This window comes from Lipophrys pholis (genome assembly GCF_963383615.2).
Source record: "Lipophrys pholis genome assembly, chromosome: 3".
Lineage (NCBI taxonomy): Eukaryota > Metazoa > Chordata > Actinopteri > Blenniiformes > Blenniidae > Lipophrys > Lipophrys pholis.
In genome coordinates, this window is record NC_137627.1 from 11,658,980 (window position 1) to 11,682,526 (window position 23,547).

Here is a 23,547-nt window from a genome sequence, read left to right on the forward strand (position 1 = left end):
CAAAAGGAAAGATGATAATAGGACAACAAATGACCGAATTACCAGACTGTCTGGCAAGAGTGTTATGGGTGTCGGTTTGTGGAAATTGCTTTTCTTTTCAGAGCGGCAATGGTTTTACATTGCTTTGGAAACCAGCCAGGCTCTGTGGCTGAACAGGAAGGCCACTTGACGACGAAGAGATTAGAGAGTTTGGCAGAATGATTCAGTCCTGAAATGTGAGGATCCTTTTTGCCCACGCAGCCCTTCTGAGTCACTCCGAGCAGACATGAGGTTGCTGCTCGGTTGCGTCCTTTCTGCAGCTGTTCTTCTGCAGCGTGCGCGCGCACAGTTAATGGCCCTTGCATATATGATTGCGTTGGACTGGTCTTTAAAATAGCACTCAGGTACTTCATACATGTCCAGCTTGGCTCTGAAAGCATGAAGCTAATTGTGGATAATTCGCACTGAGTATCCAACCTAATGCACATTGTCCCGAGGACAGAAATCAAAGGGTTGGTGGGCATTAAGCATAACAAGGAGACATCACAGTCCTAATCATGTTCTAATAGAGCCCAAAAGATCAGAGTGGCCACGTGATGATCCATAATGGTTGCCAGAGGTATGTTTTTACTGTGATGCCTGGAATTTCAGTGCACAGATCATCTTTTATTATTGATCAGGTCAGTGAACTGAATTAAGAAAAAAACAAGAACACAAGGGAAGAGTTCACAGCAAAGCATATATACTGTATTTCTTCTTGAGCTCAGACTCTTTAATGTGAAAGAGTGTTTTTATTTATATTTTTTAAAACAATAAAGGTATTGTGACAGGCTCACTAGTCCTTGTGTTGTATTCAGTTAAGGATTGAATATGATAGCGTTGGTCCTGGGTTTGAATCCCAGTTATGGAAGTAAAGGCATGCAGATCTACAGTGCTCATTGTAATGACTTGATGTTGTGATCCCGTAATGGTGGACAGTTATTCAGATTTTCTCTGCGGTTGCTGATTGATGCACGCGACATTTAACAATTTGCCTGCCGCAGGGATTCAAACAAAGCAACATGTGTTTGCACGCTCCAGAGACGAATCACATACAGGCGTGCACATTCGTGCACAACTGGCACTCGTTCAAATCTCCTAATACACAATCACCGCTCTGCTCGCAGTGCATGTTTCAGGTGCTACTGTGAAGGTGTCAAGAGACTGATTGGCTGAGAGTGTGGCTTCCTGCTGGTCCCATCGGCAGTGTTAGCTCACCCTGCTTGCGAGGTGACAGCTTTATACATTACTCTCATGCACCGCCTGCAGCATTACTCTGCCTGGATGCTTTGAGAGTTACTCCCGTCCCTCATTCACCCCCTCCAACGCTCTGCCCACACAGTATTCAGGCTTTGATAGGCATGAAGCAGCCCCACTGCTGAGATTGCTTTTTAGAAAACAGTTTACTTCCCATCGATGCACATTGCACAGGTAGAGGCCGCATCGAGGCACAACATGCAAGTGCATGCAAATAGACGCATACAGCTGAGTTTGCGCAACCTCGATGTACGTGAGGGTTAACTGCATGGGTGCTTTTATACAGTTTCACACACATACAGATCTGTTCCTGTACTTTTCAGGAATGCATATTCTAATTTTTTGGTGAAACGCTGGTAAACATTGTGCCTAAATTATTGAATCAGAGAAGATTTATAATACTATGGCTGCTGTATTTTTGTTAAACAAGTGTTTAATCCTATTTCTGTATCCACAGAGGTGGAAAAGTATTTTTACTGTTACTTTACTTCAGTCAATTTTGAAAAGTATGTGAACTGTTTTGTCATATTAAGGATGTTTTTTTTTAAGTTTTCCTCACTAAATTTGAACATAAATTGCTTTCTACTCCTTACATTCTTAAAACTGCATTGCTGTTGCTTTTAAAGTCTTTGATTCAGAGTCAGAGTTGAATTGTACAGCCACATTTAAAGGCAGCTCCAAAGGGGCCAGTGGTTTTTAATTGAAACCTCTGCTGTTTAATAATCACACCGAGGCAAATCAATGTATGTGAGTAATTAACGGGTGAATCTCAGAGTGTCACAACACCGTGTGTTTAAGCAGTGTGTGCAGGATATGCACCACCCCCTTTCCTGACTGACCAATCAGAGCGTGGCGATCACAACTCGTTCTTTAAAAATACATTCTGTCCCACACTCTGGACAACCGACTGTAAGAAGTTAAGTGGACTGCTGACTGTGGAGTTTTTGCAGTCTTATAAATGTATCATCTGTTAAAGTGGATTTTATAAACCTGTGACAACAAGCTTGACTGCATGATGTGAATTTTACCTCCTTTGAAATCTGCAAACGATTGTTCTGTTATGACTGGATTGTTGTGTCCATTAGCTTTTCTTGTATTGAGTGTTAGTACCTGTATCTTGTGTAGCAGCCAGTTCTTAGAAAGGCCATCAACAAACAACATTTTCAATAGAAATTCAAATATTTCAAGCCACGACTTGTGAATTCATTGACCAATCTCCCAATGTGTAGCCACTTTTACATACGTTTGTATTTAGTTTGGTATCAGAAACTAAATACACACATCTTAGTAACCTTTAGGATGAGACCAGCAGACCAGACAAATCACATCGACTAATAGTATTTTGTTGGTGAAGAAAAAAAGAAAGTGAAACCAAACAAAGAATTAAACTATGCCCAACAGTAAAGTTTTTGTTGTGTCTGGTGAATTATTTCATTGTTGTTAAAGAAATCTTATCGCTTTGGAAAGCTGAATATTTGTGGGTTGAGCAGCAGAACAGCTGTTTGGAACTCGCGCTGAACAATTGGCAAACCTACATGCTCAACCCTACTGCCAATCCCACAAGTACATGTTCCTTTACAAATAGGCCAAAATATAAAAAGAAATGAACCTTTTTTAAACTGTTAAGGGTTTAGTAACAATTTGCATCTTAACAAGATAGTGCATAAGCTACCATACATGAACTTTCTTGAGTTTTGTAGACACGTTTACACCAAACAACTGTTGTTTTTATTGATTGAATGCTGGACGGCCTCATAAATGCCACGATGTTGAAAATGGCTGTTAGGATCCATCGATGTGTTAATCAGTTTTTGTCGTGAATATCACGATATCATATGTCAATATGTATAATAGCATGGGCTTTAATGGAGGAGCTCGCTGGTTCAAGCCCCGCAGTAGACAGGTCACCACTGTGGGTCCTTGAGCAAGATGCTTAACCACCATCAGCTCCCTCCAGAGCACTGCAATGTTTACACTCATGACTTTGCAGTGGAGAGTTTTTTTTGTTTGTTTTTTTGTATTTTAAATTATTCTTCATCACATGTTCATTCTGTTCAGTATTGGAATTCTGTGCTATTTTATTTGACTTGTACTTATGACTCAAAAAAAACCCCAAACAAACCTAATTTCCTCTGAAAACACGTCTGTGGGAAACATCCCTCCTCTGGTTTAGGCACAAATCACTCACTGTTTATTAGTAGTTTTCATTTTCAGGGGGCACTGTCATAACTACAGTTGATAAATTTGCATTCACATGTTCAATTATTCACCCGTAAAAAAATTTCTAAACCCAACGCGGCACGGTTGGGGCAAATTTTATAGACTTGATTTCTCAGCAGATTTGAATTGAATCGATCAACGTCGCTGCTGTGTTAATTACTCAGTCCATTAAATATGGAGAGATAATTAGTCCACACACATGATAATTATCTACAGATGGCCCTCTTTTCCACTCAAGTGCAGACATTAGCATTGCAGCCTTTTTACCAATAGGTGATTTTATGGAAATATATTATTATAATCTGCTCTCATTATGTCTGTCATACAAACACCAGTCTATAGGATATGATTGCTTTCCACTGAATCCAACTCTTTTACGTCTTTTTACACACGAGCAGGCTTGTAATAGGACCTGGCCCAGATTATCCTACTGCTGGTGTCAAGTCAGCGGAGATGTGGTGGCGAAGTGAAAGAATCTGAATAAACACAACCGGCAATGACTCTACAGGGAAGGCTTTTATTTCTAAAGCAATTTTTGAGCAAAGCCCAGCATAAATCGGGCAATTTGAAGGACTCTCAGAACTGAAAATGTGATTGATAGTGTTGGATGTAGACAGAAGAAAAGATGTTGAGTTTTCATGTTTAAAAGATGAGGATGGTGTTTAAGTGGGTGGAGGAAGGAGAGTAAGACCACAGGGGACAATGTCAGTGTGTGGAAAAGAGGAGCAGAGGGATACGCACACGTTTGGCCAGAATGTCACTCTATTTGTTTGAATAATTTACTCAGTGGCATATTTTTAGTTTATGTTATTCTGATATTTTAGCATTCCTTTTCCAAAACTGTACAAAAAGTGGTTGGATTTTGTGCAATAATTTCAGTATGGTCCTCGGTGCAGTTGAATGTCCACGATAGATTATCATCAGTCTCATAGATAAACCCCTCTAAAGTATCCAGTGTAGAAGACAAAAGAGTTGTTATGCACACTTAATGCCCCATTTACATAACAAAACTTGAAGTGAAAGTGTATAATTTAGCATTTTTGTTTCCGAGAAGGTTTGCATTTAAAACAGCAACGTTTTGAAAACATCCATTTACAAGAAAATGGCAGAAATGCTGCAAATTATGTAGTTCTGCTGTAGGGCCACTCTTGAGTTTATTTCCTTCTCCAACAAAAGTTGGTTGGTCGAGAAGGTTATGTTTTGGTCTGGGTGTATTTATTGATTGGTATGTCGTGCCCCCTCCGCCCCCCCTAAAAAAGCCTATTTCTCTCCTAATATTGTTCACAAATTGTGATAATGAGCGGTTCTCCTTTGAGATAATCCATCCACCTCACAAGTGTGGCTTATCATGATGCTGATTAGACAACTGAATTATTACATTGTTGTTCCTTAAGCATATACCCATCCTCTCTCTCTCTCTCTCTCTCTCTCTCTCTCTCTCTCTCTCTCTCTCTCTCTCTCTCTCTCTCTCTCTCTCTCACAGAAAGTGTGTCAGTCAGTCTCTTGTGGCTCATAAATGTGTTTCTTTCCAAAATTCTAAACAGCAATTTGATTATCTTCTTTAAAACGGTTGCATCTGTAGCGCCAGCCCCTCTGGAAGGCCTTCACGAATCAATTAAAGGAACAGTACAATTACAACGAATATTTAATTTGAAGATAGACTTCCATTTTTCACACTGCTGTTTCATTTCATTGTAGCTTTTATTGTGAGTCCAGGCCTTTATTGCTTATGAGTTAAAACAATCTATTTAAGTTACTCTTCGTGTAAATCAGGAAAACTATAGGTCATGACAATAAGCTGGAGTTTGAAAAACAAGAACAAAATGCTTTTATCCAATAACTGGCTTTAAGATGTGAAAACAACAGTAGAAAACAAAGCAGGCGTTCATATTTAAAAGAAATAAATAAATCTTTTCTATATGTAAATGTGTTCATTGGGAGTAATAAACCAAATGGCTTGTTGTGATGTTAACTAACAAAGATTTTGCCACTGCTTTCTGCCCCATTTAGAGGTTGTAGCTCAATACTTCTTGGCCAATTACACTAAGTATTCTTGTAAAAAATGATCTTGTTAAAAATGCATACTCAAAGCATTTTTAAATGGATTCAGCTCCTTTTGTTACTGTATTGGTAAGGTAATAAGCAAATCACCAACACATCTATGGTGGGGGTGGGGTGTGTGTGTGTGTGTGTGTGTGTGTGTGTGTGTGTGTGTGTGTGTGTGTGTGTGTGTGTGGCGGGGGGGGGGGGGGGGGGGGGGGTTATAATATTGCCTTGGTGCCTGGAGTATTAGAGAAAGTCATTACTGTCCATCAACAGGCAAATGAAGACATGTTTAAGCAGAGATGAATGGGCTCATTGATGAGGAAGGCTTGTTATGGTGGATCTGTTTGGAAAAGCGGCGGAGGGGGCAGGGGGTCGTATTTCAATAAATATTTGATGGGTGAGGTTGGTGTATATTGGGTTCTGTGTATGTATGTGTGTGTGTGCGTGTGTTTTTTGTGGTGTGGGCTGTGTTATTTATGTACGGCTGTAAGCGTTTGCATATCTATGAGGAGTCATTTGAAAGAGCTTTTAAACGAGGGGGACCATCACTTTCTCACTTTGTCTCTCAAGTGGGGAAATCTTATTTTCTTCTTCTTCGAGTCCTTCTCTCGATCTCATCTATTCTCCTCACTTCACTGCTGCCGTTTCTCCATCCGCCTCGCAATCTAAACCCTCTGAAAGCTGGAGGAGGGCTGGTATTGTGTGGGCTCAGCCGGAAACGGGCCAGCAGAGCTTATCTGGGATTCTTCCCCCTTTATTACTTTAATTAGCTTGGGAGGAAAAAATGAAGTCGTGAGGGTGCAGAGAGACAAGTCACATATATTCTGTGAAACCACATTTTGTTTAGATACGGAAAGCTATCTTGAGAGGGCAATTATTCGCTTTCTTAGTGTATGGGTGTCCTGAACACTGACTGCAATTTGTTTTCATGTTTGGTTATATTATATAATATTGTGACGTGTTCTTTTTAAATGACTGTATCTTACCCGTTTCTATAGCATCATGTTTATATAATTTAATTGTCTGCGTTTCACTTACTCCTCTGTCTTTGAGCCTTTTGCCCCTTTTGACTTCCCATCATCATTGATTAAGTGTACTGGTTTTTCTCATCCTTTTTTAAACCCTTTTTTCTCCACTGGGAACATGAGGGAGCGTCAGGGAGGCCCAGCAGCTGAGGAAAGCTTTTTCCTCCACATAATCACTCCCTTAGCACCGATTGAAATCATGACAAAGAATAAAAATGATAATGATAAAAAAATGAAAGGTACATATATTTATCGAACACAATGTCAATGCAATAGAGAAAACCATGAAATGTGTTTTCGCGTAAAAAACACAAGTTCCAACAGGAACAATTCCAACAGGTGCAGACTAATAATAATGCTGCCTTATAATACGGATTCAATCAAGACATGTTAGTTGGTGTGAAGCAGAAAAGTGTGAAATGAGCGTTCTGGTTCAAGTTCTGTGAAAATGGGGTCTCCTTTTCCCATAATGTGAAACTCCCAGTTAATTCTAAGTGTTTCAAACTACTGCCATGAATCAAATTATACTTTTTGCGTTGGTACACTGATTTGGTTTGCAGGCAGTCATGTGCAGCCATTGTTTCAGCGAATATAAACTTCAGTAATTTGAGGTTTTGTGATAGAAATGCATCTTTAACTGATCCATTACAAACGCGAATCGCCATGTTTCCATCTGCGACACGTCGACTCTGACTCTAAATGAATTGGTGGTCGCCTCATTACTCATTACACTCCTGACATTTTTGCTTTGTTAAGGGATTTTTTTCCGCGCTCTGTTCGGTCTCCAGCCAGGCTTTCCTCTTCAGATAGCGCGCTCTATCTCTGTATTGTCATCATTTATGGCCGTGGCCGAGGAACGGCTGCATCCTCATTAATTACCAGCACGGGGGCATTCGCTGCCTGACTCAGCACCTCTTTGCTCCATGATCTACATTCAAACGAGTGCCCTGACTTTTAGACTTCCTAAAGGTCCTCTTTGTTTCTGGAAGAAAGATGTTACTTTGCCTTGTAAACCTGCTCATCTTCGGCTGCTGCGGGTCACTGAGGGAGCAGATGAAGTCCTTGACTAACCCTCCAGTAAGTCACTGCTGGAACACAATAAGTTTTACTTTTGGAGACTTTGCAATATTCAGATAACTTTCACAGCATCTATTGAGGTGGACTACGGAATACACAATATGCACAGTGCTTCAGAAAGTAATTCCTAATCACCATGGAAACAGTTAAAAGATTGATTTAATGGAATACATGCATGGCATACTTTTGTTGATATTTGTATGGGAAAAAAAATATAACTGTTGTTACTTACTGTTCAAGAGCACCTTGTCCAAAAATGCTGAATGTACTTTGTGGATATTTTATAGGTCGTAGAGGATCTAATCCATCACTTCAAAATTGATTTTCTTTTTCTTTTTTTATAATGCCAAATTACCAATTCTTGATACAGTGGCCACATCAGTGATGAATATCTTAAGTGATTTTGACAGGTGAGCAAAATGAAAGATTGCTGACAGCTGTGAATAATGTGGTGTTCAGTCAATAAACAGGCGCCGAGCCTCCAACTCTCATCGCTTAATGGGGCCATGCACCTATTATAATGCCGAGCTGGAATGTGATGTTCAGTCGCCTTTATTACAAAGTTTGAAGGTTTAAAACTGTAGAAATATTCCCTCTTCATGGAGCTCATTCTGTGCTTTGGCAAAGTCAGTGTGAGAGATAAAAGTGGTGAGAAACAGAAGCTTAATCTTTTACACAATATTATTGTATTCACATTTTTAACACAATATTAAAATGTTATTTTTTTTGTACCATTATTGGTGTCAAAAAAAGACCCCACTATTTTCTTAAAGCAGTGTGGTTGTCTTAAGTTTATAAATAAAACCAAATTTTGAATCGTCCTCTCCTTCACAAGAAATGCATCATGTTCTCCAGCTGTGCTGATGAATTGATGTGGTAGTTTTGGGGTTGCACCTGCTTAAAATTCAGAAGTTTAATCTATTGTGTGTGCGTTCGTGTGTGCGTGCAGTCCTCAGTCCAGTGGTTGTGACAGGAAGCTGAGATGACAGGACAGTGAATGTCCCCCAGGCCTAATTGGACGTGGCACGGACACAACACGGTGCTGGAACAGACACAACGGACGAGCTCTGCTGTAACTCTGTCAAGTAAAGAGAGGAGCTGCCTCTCCCCCATTGTCAAGTCACTGCATTAATACTGTACATCCTTTTCGTATGCAAAGTTGTCCTGATTAATACTACACAGTAATTTCAAATTTAAGACCAGTTGAAGACGATGTGCCACTCACAGACATTTGGCTTTTTGCCTCTCTTCTTATAGCTCCTTTTTTTTACTTGAAATAAGTTCCACAATGGTCCTTACACACACCAAACGATAATTACCGCGGCTGTTTTGACTTCATACATCACAAAGGCTGTGAGACCTTGGCATTTATCATACATGCAAGTTTTTATTTACTCTTTATTGAGTTGAACAATGTCAGTGTGAGAGGTGAAGTGGACTCGAGTGCAGACTTTTATCATTTTACTCCAACTTTGTCTTGAAGTTAAACATTGCGAATACATTTTGCGGCTGAAGTTAACTGATATTTACTTTCAGTACTTCTGGAACTATTGACGTTTTCTTTTTTTTTTTGCGCCGTTACTTTTATGGATTGATTGTGATTAATTAATGAAAAAACACATCACCACATTTAAACATGTTTTGTTTTCACTCTCAGAGTATTTTCAGTTCCAAGCAGAGACTAATTACTTCCTACAGATAAATGTATGGAGGCATGATTGTAGAAAAGCTATTTGTCGATGCGTATGGAGATTTGTCTGCCTGTATTACAACGTGTCCAAAGTGAGAGTTGTCAATGTGAAAACGAATTTGTCAATGCAAACTGGAATCTGCAAAAGTCGTCTCAATATATGTCTGTAATTAGGTTTTAAATGTGTCAAAAAATCTACTCATCTGTATTAGCATTTGTCCATGTAATACGATTTGTCAATGCGTACTAAGATATTCATAATTGAAAAGTCAACTTTTTCAGCTTCAGTGCTGAAAAAGGGTTTCCCGCCCTGAGCGCAGGCTCGCAGGCATTGACAAATTCTCTTATACATTGAAAACTCTCACTTCAGTCACACAGATTGAAATACAGACAGATAACTCTCTATACACGATGACAAAGTGTTTTGCCACAATAATGCCCCGATATTAACGTTTGATGTGTTGAATACAATCAATTAAATATTTGTTGATAAAACTCTATTTGACTTTGACTTATGAGTTGATGTTTATTGCTACTTGTACACATCACATACAGCGTGACGCCACCAGATAACATATTTTTGAATTTGAAACTCCAGAAAGGGTTCAGGTTTCGGTGAAATGTGAACTATCTTATAAATCAGTTGTGATATTATATTTAGATTGTACGTGGATAATAACTTGAGTGGCAGCAAGCAAGATATTTTGCAGCTTTATAGATGGCAAAGACAGTATTTATATACTGAACATCACACACACACACACACACACACACACACACACACACACACACACACACACACACACACACACACACACACACACACACACACACACACACACACACACACACACACACACACACACACACACACACTATTTAGACAGCAGGAAGTAGACGGTGTCAGAGCACCTATCTGGCAAAGTGAAATTCAATTTCCTGTCATGGAAATCAGACAGGGAGACGTGCTGTCAAGCTCTCGTGTGATTATTTGAGGCAGCACCTCCGCCAGCCTCTTGTAAAAATGAAAGGCCAAGTTGTTATTCTCTCGACTCTCATTCTTGGTCATGCTCCATGCACACTTCCTTTTTGATCAACCACTGGTTGAAATTTCATTGAAATGATAGCTTTGGAGGTTATTCAAGCAAAGGTTATGAGGGTTAGAAGTGTCATTGGTTTAGAAATGTGTGTGTGTGTGTGTGTGTACAGGTTAGAGATCTGATTCCCTTGTTTTTTCATCTGTTTTTTTTTTTTTTTGCAGGAACCTTGGGAAATCAGGACTGAGAGTATCTTGCTTAGGATTGGGTGAGTACTGAGTGTACAGCACTGTGCTTGACAACCCACACGTCTCTACATAGCTCCAGTCAGTCCATAGCAATCACACAGCAACAGAAAAGGCTGAAATCTAGAAACAACTAGATAGAAATCCCCAAAATAAATTCATCTTTTACCATTTTGCCAGTTATAAACTTAATTAGGACATTGGGGTTGATTACAGAAAAGGCAGCATAAACAGCTTTGAACTCAAAACTACATTGGGAATTAAATTAATGAGTTCAGTCTGTGTTCTTGTTAAATCAACAAATCTTCTGTGGGACTCTCTTTCCTCTTTTTACTGATTCAACACACACACACACACACACACACACACACACACACACACACACACACACACACGCACACACACACACACACGCGCAAATACATATCAGGTGTGTGTGTGTGCGTGCGTGCGTGTGAATGCACTTGTACACGTTCTCACAAAAAACTGGCGGCCAGTTTTTCTATTCCTGTCACCATGAAGAGCTCTTAAAACAACAACAGGGGTTTGTGTGTGTGTGTGTGTGTGTGTGTGTGTGTGTGTGTGTGTGTGTGTGTGTGTGTGTGTGTGTGTGTGTGTGTGTGTGTGTGTGTGTGTGTGTGTGTGTGTGCGTGCGTGTACCTCCAAAACTGGTTTCCTGTTTGTAGGACACTCAGACAGAGGAAGCTTAAAAACACAGATGAACTTGATAAACTGCAGAGTGACGCTCTTCACTGCAGAGTGATGAAGCAGGATCCATTGACTGAAGAAGAAATGTACAGTAGTTGGAGTTGTGATAACTTGCACTGCGTAGGACACTGACGTGTCACAAACCCCGTTTCAAAACTCGCCTTAATGTTTTTAGTAAGAATATTACCGTTTGGTTTATTTGAAAACATTCCCCGACAGCTCCGTCAACAAGTCGAAAGCAGTTTCTGATTTGTGTAAATTAGGTCTTTAAATATTCCCGAAGTAATTAGAATTTTCATGACTTCGTCCAAGCGGAGCAGCTATCAGTGCAGCTAAGACACCGAGGCAAACCAATATTTCTTTGCACATTTCTTCTTGAATGAAGCTGACAAATGGTAAATGGCCGTCAGTCACATATCTGCGTGAGCGGTCCCAAAGCGCTTTACATCGCTAATCACATTCACCCATTCACACACCAATGGAGACCGCTGCCATGTCATTGCCATGAGCAATTTGGGGTTCAGTTGAAACACTTCAGCATGTGGACAGGTGGAGATGGGAATCAAACCTGCAACTCCCGGTTAGGAGACGACCGCTCAGCCAACTGAGCCATGATAACCACTTGTCCCTGTTTAGTTTCAGTTTAGGAGTTGAAGGACTTTGCTGTAGAAACACACACTGGGAATAATTCTTTCATGTCATCAAAACAGACCTAAATTGAAATATGAATTGCGTGCATTTTTGAAAATGCTATTAATCACAGTTGATTCATAAAGATCGCTCGCTCGATTGGTTGATAGCCAGGTTGGTTATTTTTAACCAATCAAGAGCCTATGAGCTGACAAACCATCGCGATCATGTGAATTGGAGGAACAGCAGGTGACCTTCATGTACTGTATTTATTTATAACAACAGAATCTATTTTCCTCATAAAATACCCAATAATTCTGGATTTTAGAAGAACTGTCTGTAATTTTTCATGCTTGAGTTTCAAATGACTAAAACGTGCTCTGAGACGTACAGTTAATTTATACATGAAATCAGATTTAGTCTTTGAAGTTTCAGCTGAACTCACCGTCATCGCCGTCTCATCGTCATTAAAATTGTTCTTTCTTTGCTATTTCCTGTGGAAATCAGCCGAAACCACAGATCCATTCCTCTCTCATACTCTCTGATATCACATTTATAAATAAGTAATTTATGTTCTCAAGAGGCCTCCTACACCTCTCAGGGCCAAACTTGTTCGGAGGACCAGACACTGTCCATAATGAGTCAAATCAGACTTTACAGTTCAATCCCATGGGTCAGGAAACTAGTGTGCTCTCAAACCAGGTTTTCATCAAGAAAGCTTTCTTTACCTGCTTTACTTCCTCAGCCCTTTCATTTTCCGCAATCCGCTGTTTTTGTTGTTCTTCCTTTGCCCCTGCATTTCACCTTAACGACAAACAAATCCCATTCATGTCTTGGGAGCACTTCTGCTGACTAAGCGGCGTTGATTTTGCTGATCCAATGTGGATCCACTGACGGATTTCATCCTTGGCCAGATTTGTTATTCTGGGCGGTGTTTTTTTTTCGGTTCCTCCATTCTGTTTTGTTGACGAGCTAAACTCAATCAGCACACTTGGCACAAGGCGCCGGCTATTTTTAGTGCACTGGCGAATGCATCGTTTGTGATGCTTGACATTAAACATCACTGAATTGCGCTGTGGTACGGTTCTGGATGTGCTCCAGCTTTGGCAGGCCTGACCTGGTTTTTAAACTTTGTAAAGTGTGACTCGACTCCGTAATGAGTTTCGGTCCCTCTTAATAAACTCGGATCTTGGATTTTTGAGGAGGAGAGAAGTTTTTAGAGAAGCCAGTTTAACGTGCGTGTGAATACAAGCGTGTTTATTTATCAGACTCTTCTTTTTTTCTGCCGCGCTCTCACTAACCAGCGGAGGCAGATGGCCACCCACCCACAGTCTGGTTCTGTCTGAGGTTTCCTCCTGTTCGCCCTCCCCACTGTCATGACGTGCCTGCTGACCGGGGAGTTGTTTCGTTATACTGTCAGGTTTCAACCTAACTATGTCAAATGTTGACAGATGGTGTGAGCCGGCACTATTCATACCACTTTAAATGAAGAATCTCAGCAAGAAGCTATAGAATACTGACATCAGACTGTATTGATGGTTGAAATATGATCCATCTACATCAGATATTTATTTATTATTTTTATATTTACTGTGCCTTTCGCGTGGCTACTTCCTGTCCGGCTCGATCTCCTTTGCACAACTTAACTCACCTTCCATCAACAACGCTTGTGCGTTATCAGCAGACCGGAGCTCCTCAGGAAAACGCGAGCTTTGTGTTTTGAACAGACCCACGTCACAGTGAGTGCAGCCGGGTGCCGAGTCTGCTGTAAATGAGAGATTCTTGGCATGGACTTAGCATCCACTCAGTATTCCTTTCAATTAGTTCATTGTCCTCCTTCCGCAATAGATAATTTACAATCAGATCACCAATTTGCACAAAGACAATGCGAAATTTACTTTTTTTTTTTTATCACCATGAGTTTGAGTTGATGAGTAGCTTTAAGTATTGTGTGTAATCGTTTCGAAGAATCGGTATCAATGCAACATTCATGTAATCATTTATAAAAAGGTTGGGTGGTCCTCTTTCTCTGACGGGAAAGTCGCCATCATACAGTGAGTCCATGTTACTTTAGTCTTCTCGGAAGTGTTTTTGGCTTCTTTGCACCATAAGCTGCACCACTGTACAAAATACTTTAAAACGTTATTCAGTGGCAACTCGTGTTCATTTTGAATCAGCAAACAATGATTTTTTTTTTTTTTTATATTTGGTTGTACCTGGTTTTGAACTGAATTTGTTGTTTAAATATAAATGTTTGTTTTTATTGATTTTTACATTAAATGAAGGGAAAAAAAATGTCCATATATTGACACACACAAGAACAATGTCAAAACTACTGAATCGTGTTTTTTTTTTTAATGTTATACCCCAAAATATTTGATTCTATATAGACACTTGCTTTAATTTTTCATTTGAAGACATAAAGTAAACTACTTCATGCACATAGTGATCAAATGTCTTTTTTTTTTAATGTTGTGTAATATCTCATGTTTTATTCATTTTCTCGATATTCTATCATACCATCTGTTTTATTGAAGCAGGAAATATTCTCGTGTTTTGAGGTTAAATATTCAATAATAATACACATATTTGAATGTTTGCTGCAGGGTTTTATATTTTAATTGTTCAACAAGTGTAGAATATTCAGCTGTTAATCTTTACTGTGAAGGAGACTTTTGAACTGGTTTAAAACTATACTTTTCTTATGTGCGGATTGTGGCTTCAAAGGGCAAATCTGACAGATGTGCTGAAGTAGAACCTTGGAAGAAGGCCACGTAGTAATAATTTGTCTTATTCCTGTTCATGCCTGGAACTATTATTTTTTCCTTATTTCAGTTTCATAGTCTCTTACCCTGTGTCCTATGTTATGTGAGTTTTATGTTGGTTTCATTGGTGTTTCGGTGACACCATAAACCTTTTGATTAAGAATAGACTCATCCATCTGAATTTACTGTTGAACCAAAAAAAACAAAAAAAAGATTTCCCCCGGTGTCTTTACTAGATTACATCCTAAAGGGGCTTGTCTTGTCGCCGTGCAGGACTTTTGTTTCTCGCAGTGTAATGTCTGGCTCCCGGGGTAACTGTGAGCGCTGCTGCCCCGGGTGGTTCATGCCAGACGGAGAGAGGTCTGACTCACACTGGCTGAGCTGTTTGGTGCTGAAAAGGTCAGCGGAATGCCAGCTGCCCGCCACATGCCGCGCCCGGGGCAGACATGATGCTGCCAGGGGAGAGACGGAGGAGACGGGGCCGAGAGCACAATGCTAAACGCTGTTTCGTTGTTTCACTTGAAGGAAGACGAGGCGAGCATGTCGTGTTTGCGCCCTTTGCACTGAACGTCTCGCTCTTCCGCTGTAGTTTTATTCTACAGAACAAAAAACTTGCTTGACGACGCCTGCAGGGGAACGGTCATCAGCCACAGCCTCATTGAAATAATAGCTTCGCTCTTGCGAGATCTCGTTTCTGCAGAAATTCACTGCTTCGTTCCCATTGTTCACCATGGCCAGAGACTGCTTCCACACCTCATTCACGCAGAGTGTGAACCCTGCTTTCAAGCCGTAACAGAACACTCTCACATCAAAACATCAGATTGAAACTGCTCAGGTTGAGGTGTGCTTTATTCACATTTCCTGAAAGGATTCTATCTTGGTTCCCTCAATTGCTATTGTTGTGGGACTCAAGAAACCTAAAGCTGCTTTTAGACACTTTGAAAATGCCAAATTCACCAAAACTCAGTGTGATTGAGATAAAACATCCAAAAGTTACGTAACAACAAAGGAGCAAGCAACAGTGAAAAACAAACAAATAAATGAATAAATCCACGTCACCTCCTTGTATTCTTCAGCAAGTCAGTTTGGTTGCTGGACTGCAAGTGACATCATCGAAACTTACATCTCCAAAAATAACCACATGCTCAACGTTCCTTTTCCCTCTCACTTTTTCCTTTTCCTATCACTCATTTTTTGTTGTAGATTTAAAATTCAAATTGAGAAAGGGCATGATACTGTATCTTTCCCATCATTCTGTCAGTGCTCAGCATACAAATAATTTTTAATTGGTTGCATTTATTCATCCATATTGAACTCTGATGGTCATGCACCCATATTAAATGTATGTAGTGGACGAATTAATAGTGGTGATAATTTAGGAGGGTTTTTAGATTTCTTCAAAAAAACTGATTCTTCAGGGAATAAAACAGGTTATCTGTACCACCAGATGAATTCACCATCCTTACACTCACACACACACACACACACACACACACACACACACACTAATACACATGTGATTTAACAGACAGTGGAGACACAAAGGAAGGCAAACAACACTTTCAGATGGCACTCCACATAAAATTCCCAGAAAGTAACAGTTCCTCCACAGCAGCCTTGTATCAACACAGCACAGTTCAGTACTATTCACTATTTTCTTTGGCAGCTCCCCAGAAAGAGAAACATCTCGGCATTACTCTGCCACTGTCTGTGTACTTGTTAAAATCCAATCGCTTGTTTATTACCATATAGAGGCAAAATGTGGATGTCAATTTCATATCAGTCATTTCCATTTCTGTCACTCGTTCTGCATTCAGGCACATTCTAATTCAATATCTCTCCCATTTACATACATGTGAAAATGTCACATGGTGTGCAACAATTCTGTCTGCTGATGTAAAAAGCTCCCACCAGTTAATGGAAATGGAATCGATTTTTTTCAAAAACATTGATTATTGTGAGAGAGGGAGACATGGAATGGAGTTTAATTGATTTGTGATCAGCGAAGTTATCAGGACATTTAAGCATCGACGTTGCACTGTGGCAGATAATTTGCCATCCTGGCTTGGTCGCTTCGTGGGGGATTGCAGGGGCTTCGCCGTGCTGTCACCACTCACGGCTCCAACAGCCCTAATTGGTCAGAGAAAAAAACGCAGTAACGAGTGCCGGCATCTGTGAACTGATTCCAAATTGCTGATAAAACAAGAAAAAAAAAGAAAAGCAGATGCAGATTTCAGAGTCAGCGTTTGTTGAACATTCAACGCTTCAATGTGAGTCCAAAACTTTTTTTTTTTTTTTTTTTTCGCCCCTGAATTGTTGCTGCACTGATGCAGCATTATTGATTGATGGATTCCTAAAGTGGTTCCTCTGGAAACTCCTGCAGTCATGCAGTGTCTTCTCATCAGCAGTGTGGACCAACACGTACCCCTCTCCCTCAGCTTCAGGAAGACAATTGTCCCTCTCATCTGTTTTGTCTTTAGGTTTGTTCTCCAGCCTAATCCACAAAAAAAAAAACTCTTTTTACTTCAATAAAGTAAATATTCAAGCCCCTTTTCGGACCACTAAAGAACAAAATCCCCTTTCTCTCAGATTAAGATTACTTCTCTTTGTATTGTTAAAGTAGCGCAAAGCAGTAAATTTAATTTTTTTTATCAGACTGTAGTTTATCATCATATATCTTCAAAATATGATGCAATTAATGATATAAACATGCAATGCTGTTTGACAGCTATCTTTAAATAATGTGTCTGAGGCATTTTCAGTTTTAGTTATCAGTGTTTCTTGTACTTGAGTGAGAAACTTTTTTGTTCTTTTCCGCGGTGTTCACTGTGAGGAGAGACAAGACAGAAGTAGACACAACTATAACCAGGGACGAAGGGAAGAAATCAATAAAACTTGAAGCAAAGTACTGGAGACAAAGGCAAACTGAAAATAGGCGCAAAGGGTGATGGTTGAGAGGAGGACACAGACTGAGAGCTTTTCTTTGGTGTGTGTATCTGTAATATAAAAATACAAACTGCCTTCAAGATTTCACTTTAACACTCAGAAAACTGAACACGGAAAGAGAACGAGGTCAAACACAGACCAACAGTAAAGAGAAAAAAGCCAAAACAGTTGTAATATGTACATTACATTACTCTGTGGTGAAACTTCATGCGATTTGACGAGAAAATAATAGTTATTACACAACTTTAAAGTCCATCTTTGTCCAGTTCATGGATGTCGGAGCTCGGCCATCACAAACACAGAGACTGACAGAGAAATGTAAATTTATATCAAACAACGCCTAATAACTGATTTCTCCTTCTTTAAATGGTTGAAAAAGGTTGATAATACATTCAAACTATCCAGCTCTACGCTGTAGTTGTATTGGAGCTGGAAATTAATTCCACAATACAACTAAAATAACCAAACTAAAACACAAACATTATGACTGAGTGGCTCAACCTGTAACCAGACAGGCTGAAAATGCTGAACAAGAGAGTCAAGAGGTCGGTTAAACCGAGACACGCGGAGAAACGCTTCGTCCAAATGTGTGCCATCGATCTGGCTGCCAAGCACCGGACGACATTCAGCACAAAGCCGCAAGAAAAAAAAGAAGTTTCTCCTCTCAACAAATTTGCAACTCTCCCTTGCCATCCTCGTAGTCTCATCACATTGCTCCCTTTGTTTCTCTCTTTCCTTGTGTGGTTGGACTGACTTCCCTTTTCCGCGAATTCATTTGACTCACTGGCTGAAGTACTTGATGTGTGAGGATGTCGTGCCCGAGTTGATATGGAAAACAGGCAGGTGTACGCGTGGAAAGATGTAACTGCAAAGGGAGTGAAATGAGAGGGACGTTGTGATATAATACCATGTCATTAATAGAGACGTTGCCCAGCACTTTGTGAGAGGCAGTTCGAGCTGGCTCTCTCAACACTTTTCAGCTGGAGACGAAGGCGCTGCGAGGCTATCAGATTTACTATTTGTTGCATAGCAACATCAAGTGACGCTTCTGGCACTTTCCACCTGCTGCTGCCAATAAAAAAAAGAAAGAGCTGCTTGTCATTCGCCGGGCTTTAATTTCCATTAACTTAGCTGAGCCTGGAAGAGCGGTGGCCTTGACATTAGAGCTCTGCGGGATTTTCATCCCTCGCTGACTAAACATCGTCATCTGAGATTCATTATCCACCACACAGGAGACAGTTTAGTGGGATGATTGAGGCAACTGCTCGTGGCAACTTCAGGTCAGCCCCTGGGGGAAGGGGTTTCCCCAAAGTTTATTTCTTTAAAATCTTTAAGATCACTTTGAACAACAGGACTTGTCAGAGTGCAGTTTTTAAAGATGCTGGACATGTACTTTATTCGTGAGGGGGAATTTGCACCCCAAACATTCATCTTGGAGAGGGGTTAAATCATGTGACCCTTAGACTTTGCATCTTTGGAGGCGCCACACATTCATGAATAGACACGCGTTAACAGAGGCCCTCTCACACATGGACAAACTGATCTGTGATCACTGTACTGCCCGCCTGGTTAAGGATTACTGAGGTTGCTACGGTTACTGGTCTTAACAATATCAAAAAGCAACTTTTTTTTTTTATTCCTCCAGCGAATGCCATCGCTTCGCCCAGAAACCCCCCTCCCTTATATCATGAGGTTAAAATGATATAATCATGCACCAACAGCATCTTCGGAGTGTCATCTGCGAGGTAGACCTCAGTGAAGCTGCAATGTATACAGTTATGATGCCTGCTGTAACATCTTGTTTGGTTTACAAGAGCAGATGGTGAAATGCTTATTCTCTGCCCCGTGTCTTTGCGGTTTATCAGCTATTTCAGTGAAAGCGAGTGTGGGCACATTGGAGGAAAGAGAGGAGAGACAGTTTCCAGTTCCAACAGGTGGATACATTAGAAAACAGTGAAGACAAGAGAAAGTGTGTACCGTGCATTTCTCAAAAGGATCCTCAGTCCTTTTCTTTTTTTTGGTTGGCTCCGTTGCCATCAGGTCTCAGCATCTTAAAACTGCCGACATTCACATTGACCTCAAATATAACAATGTCTACGTATTCATCTTTTCATCACATCATCTATAAATAAACTGTTCTGCTTTACGGACATCGTAGACTCTGGCGGCAGTGCGCTCAGACCTGCTTGCCACGTTCAAAATGTAAACTGCCTCATATCTTGTCAGGCAGCCCCAGATTTTCATGCAATTCCCATTGTGAAACATAATCCTCGCTGCAATAAAAAGGTTAGCAGCAGACAGTTTTCAGGTATTAAAAAAAAAAAAAAAAAAAGTATTCCACTTTCCCTGGCTGTCTGGCTGAGCAGGACAGGTTTCAGATAGCTAAAGCAACAGTTTTTGACACAATCAGAAGTGGAAACATTTACTGGCACAATAAAGCAATATAAATAATTCTCAGAGGGAAGGTGGTGAAGATTTAGTGTCTCTTTTGGACGGGTGGCTCAGACTCCGTGGCTTACCAACATTGCTTGAGAGCTTGCAGACAGACAGATTGACGCGATCGCTAAAAATGACTAAATAGGGTGAGAAGACTCAAATTGCTAAAGTGGCTGTACAGTTAGTAATACAATTTCAACAGTTCGTTCTGATTATTCCTAAAGGCATGAATTGAAAATAAGTGTCAGTTTTGGTAAATATAGCAAAAAAATATACACAGGATTATCAGCAACACGTTTTGAGGCTTCAAACTATTTGTATTTGTCATCACATGTGAAGAAATGGGTCGTTTAGACAGAAAGGTTTGCAAACTCTTACCACAAACCAATAGTAACCTTGGCCATAAAACCACATCTCCACTTTAGAAACGGGCCCAATTGCTGTTGAATCGTATAGTTTTTTGTTTTTTTTTCAACAAGGCAGGTCAGATCCCACAACCACTGTGTGCTCTGTGGTTTTTACCCAAACAAGAGACCTCACTCTCACCGTAATACTGAAACTAACTATAAGGGGTGTGCAACCTGCAGCTCCTGAGCCACATGCGTCTCTTCATCTTCCTCTTAGTGGCTTCAAATTGTCATTCAAGTAAACAGAGATTATATATAACTCAATTCTGTTTTTGGTGTCCAGTGTGACACTTACATATAGAAATATTTGCCACCGACAATATTCTTCACGCTCTACTGTATTACATGAACTGTGTTTTTGCAGGAGATTAATATTAAGTTTCTGACCCCAGCCCACGATGAAGTATCCCTGGATAACACCCCCCCCAAAAATAAATAAATAATTAAATAAATAAATAAAGTGTAATTAATGTTTAAAGTGCTTAATTTAATAGAAACAACTCTTATTTGCTGTGTTACCATTAATTTGATTGTAACATAATTTTTGCAGCCTCTGACAAATTGTATTTGGTTATTGGGGAGGTGATAATTGTACCATCAGCTGGAAAACCACACAGATCTCTCAACTCAGAGGTGTGAGGCCCAGCATTGCGGGTCACATAAGTTGGTCCCCACAGGGGTAGTGTTTTAGTGCTCACAGAGAAGAACACACACACACACACGGAGCCCAAGAGTCCTCAGGATATGTAAAACTCGTAGCAAACACAAACCGTCATCTGCAAAGGCACAAAGTGCTCCCAGGCGCTCACACAGGAGGATGCTTCAGCTCTGAGCTGCAGCCGGAGAGATTCTGTCTCCGGGGAATTCGACAGCCTCCATCAACTGGTGTTACAGCCCGAGGACCAGCTGTGTTTACTAGAGGACGTCAGACACACGCAGACACTGAGGACTGAAATTACACCTTAATGTTTAAATGACGTTGTCTTTTTTTTTTTTTTCTCTGCAGGTACGTGGGTGACATTTGGAGGACAGATCGCAGACGAAGTATGGAACAACTTTCATTTATCTTTTGTTTGCAGTTTGTTTTGACTGATCACGGATGATATTCTGTGCCTGATCTGAGGATTGACAATGTGCTTAGTGGAGCAGACAGAAGAAACTCAAACAGCCTGCTTTGTGCTCGTTGTGAATACACTGATGAGGCTCACGTCATACATGTAAAATGATTCAGTTCAAACAGAAATAAGTTGCCCCAACACTGTAGATAAACAGCATGTTGATTCTGTTTGTCCATTTCATTTTTCATTTTGTTAATTAATTTCAGGCATATATATCTCCCTATAAAAAACCCTTATTGCTAATATAATGAAATAAATATATATTTTACATAAAAATATATTAGCTGAAAATAGATCACATACAGTACATGTGTCCTAATTTGATTATATAGTGATTATTTCTTGGAAAGATGCCACAGCCCTTATTTTCAGGCTCTTAAACTTGCCATATTCAAATATGATTGAAATTAGATACAAAGGCAGAAAGCCTGCAGGCCGGAGCAAACGTGTCGCCTGTTGTGGAGATAGAGTGGTTCTCATCATCAGTGACATTTTAGTTGCTCTGTTTTTCATCTATAAAAGGTGATCCAGTCTCTGTGTGCGAAACAAATCTATTTGTTACAGTTCAGATATGTCCATCACTCTGCAAACACTGCAAATGCCACGCAAAGGTGAAGAGGTGCGTCTTCTTTTCCTATAGGAATTTCCCATTTTCTCTTTTGTTTTAATAACTGGCTTCTTCAATGTGTCATATTAACGTTGCATTAAGAAAATAAAGCTTCTTCAACCTTCACATCTTTTTGGAACAGCGTGACAGATGAACTGCAGCACCGTCAGCGTGGCTGCGAGACATCCGTCACACCATTTTCTTTTTTTTACCCAACTGAGCAGTGTCATAGTTAACCTTGTTCAGGCCATACAGTGGGCTCTCTGACAAACGCTTCAATAACTACAGGCTCAATAGGGTCCGGCCTCATTTCTTATCGGTCCCTCACGTTCACTTTACTGTAAGGATATCCTTTTGTGAGTTTTTATTGAATCAATCACAGACAAAAAAAAAAAAAGAAAAATATACTTGGTAGAATTTAGTATTTTTGCAGTTCAAGACAGAAAAAAGGACACTGTATGTAGTGAGGTCTTCTGCATTGATGAACTCTAACATAGTATGATGTAGCTGCTGGGGTCACGGATGTGGCGATCGCATGCAGGCACACACGCATATGCACACAATTAAAGTGACACAAAGGAGAACAGCGTCACCCCAAGGGACGCAGAAACAGTAAGCTTATGTAACAGTATTATTTTCTTCACCTTAGGGCTTAGTGCCATCAAGTTACATGGTGCCCTCGAAGCTTAGCACCCTTTTCCCTTCCATTATTCTGGATGTCCCCAGTTCAATGTCAGCAGTATCACTCCATTCCAACGGCTGGAAACCCATGTTGGGGAATTGCCCGGCTGGCTCGTGTACAATCACTTTTTAATTCGACATTGTTGACTCTGTGGCAAATACATTGTTTAATCTCTCAGTGCAGATGCACAATAGTTCATTTTCACTATTGGAAATACCCAGAAAGGGAAAGTGGATTGTCAGACTGAGGGTCTCCTTGGAACCTGCAACGCGAAGTGATTCCACAGCGACCAGCAAATCACGTGCGTCGCTGTCGGGTTGGAAAGTCCTCTAAAAGCTGCACAAATACACAACATGCTGAACACAGACGTGTGTTGTTGCATAATAATGATAGGATTCTCACTCATTTTAGCCTACAGAAGTCTATTTCAGAATTAGATGTTTTTCATCAGATCATCAAATGTGTTGCTTTGAACAGTCAAATATGTTGTCTGTCTGCTGTCAACGCAACTTCATTATTTTTTAAAAGAAGTGAAAAGTAATTTTAATTAAGAGCTCATTTTCAAACAACGCCTTGTGGCTCCCCAAAGAAAGTGTTTGGAAGCGCTGTACTCGGGTTTATTAAATGAAAGGA

The 23,547-nt window shown here is 40.2% G+C and overlaps 1 protein-coding gene across 1 annotated transcript in view; it reads left to right on the forward strand.

Annotated features, from left to right (window-relative positions):
• kcnab1a (potassium voltage-gated channel subfamily A regulatory beta subunit 1a) overlaps positions 1–23,547 on the forward strand; it is a gene marked incomplete at both ends in the record, with an annotated part of 65,874 nt that overhangs the window by 25,513 nt on the left and 16,814 nt on the right. The window contains 2 exons of the mRNA XM_080459697.1: positions 10,595–10,638; positions 21,514–21,551. Coding sequence (XP_080315823.1) covers positions 10,595–10,638; positions 21,514–21,551 — 82 coding nt within the window. The remainder of the gene's footprint in view (positions 1–10,594; positions 10,639–21,513; positions 21,552–23,547) is intronic.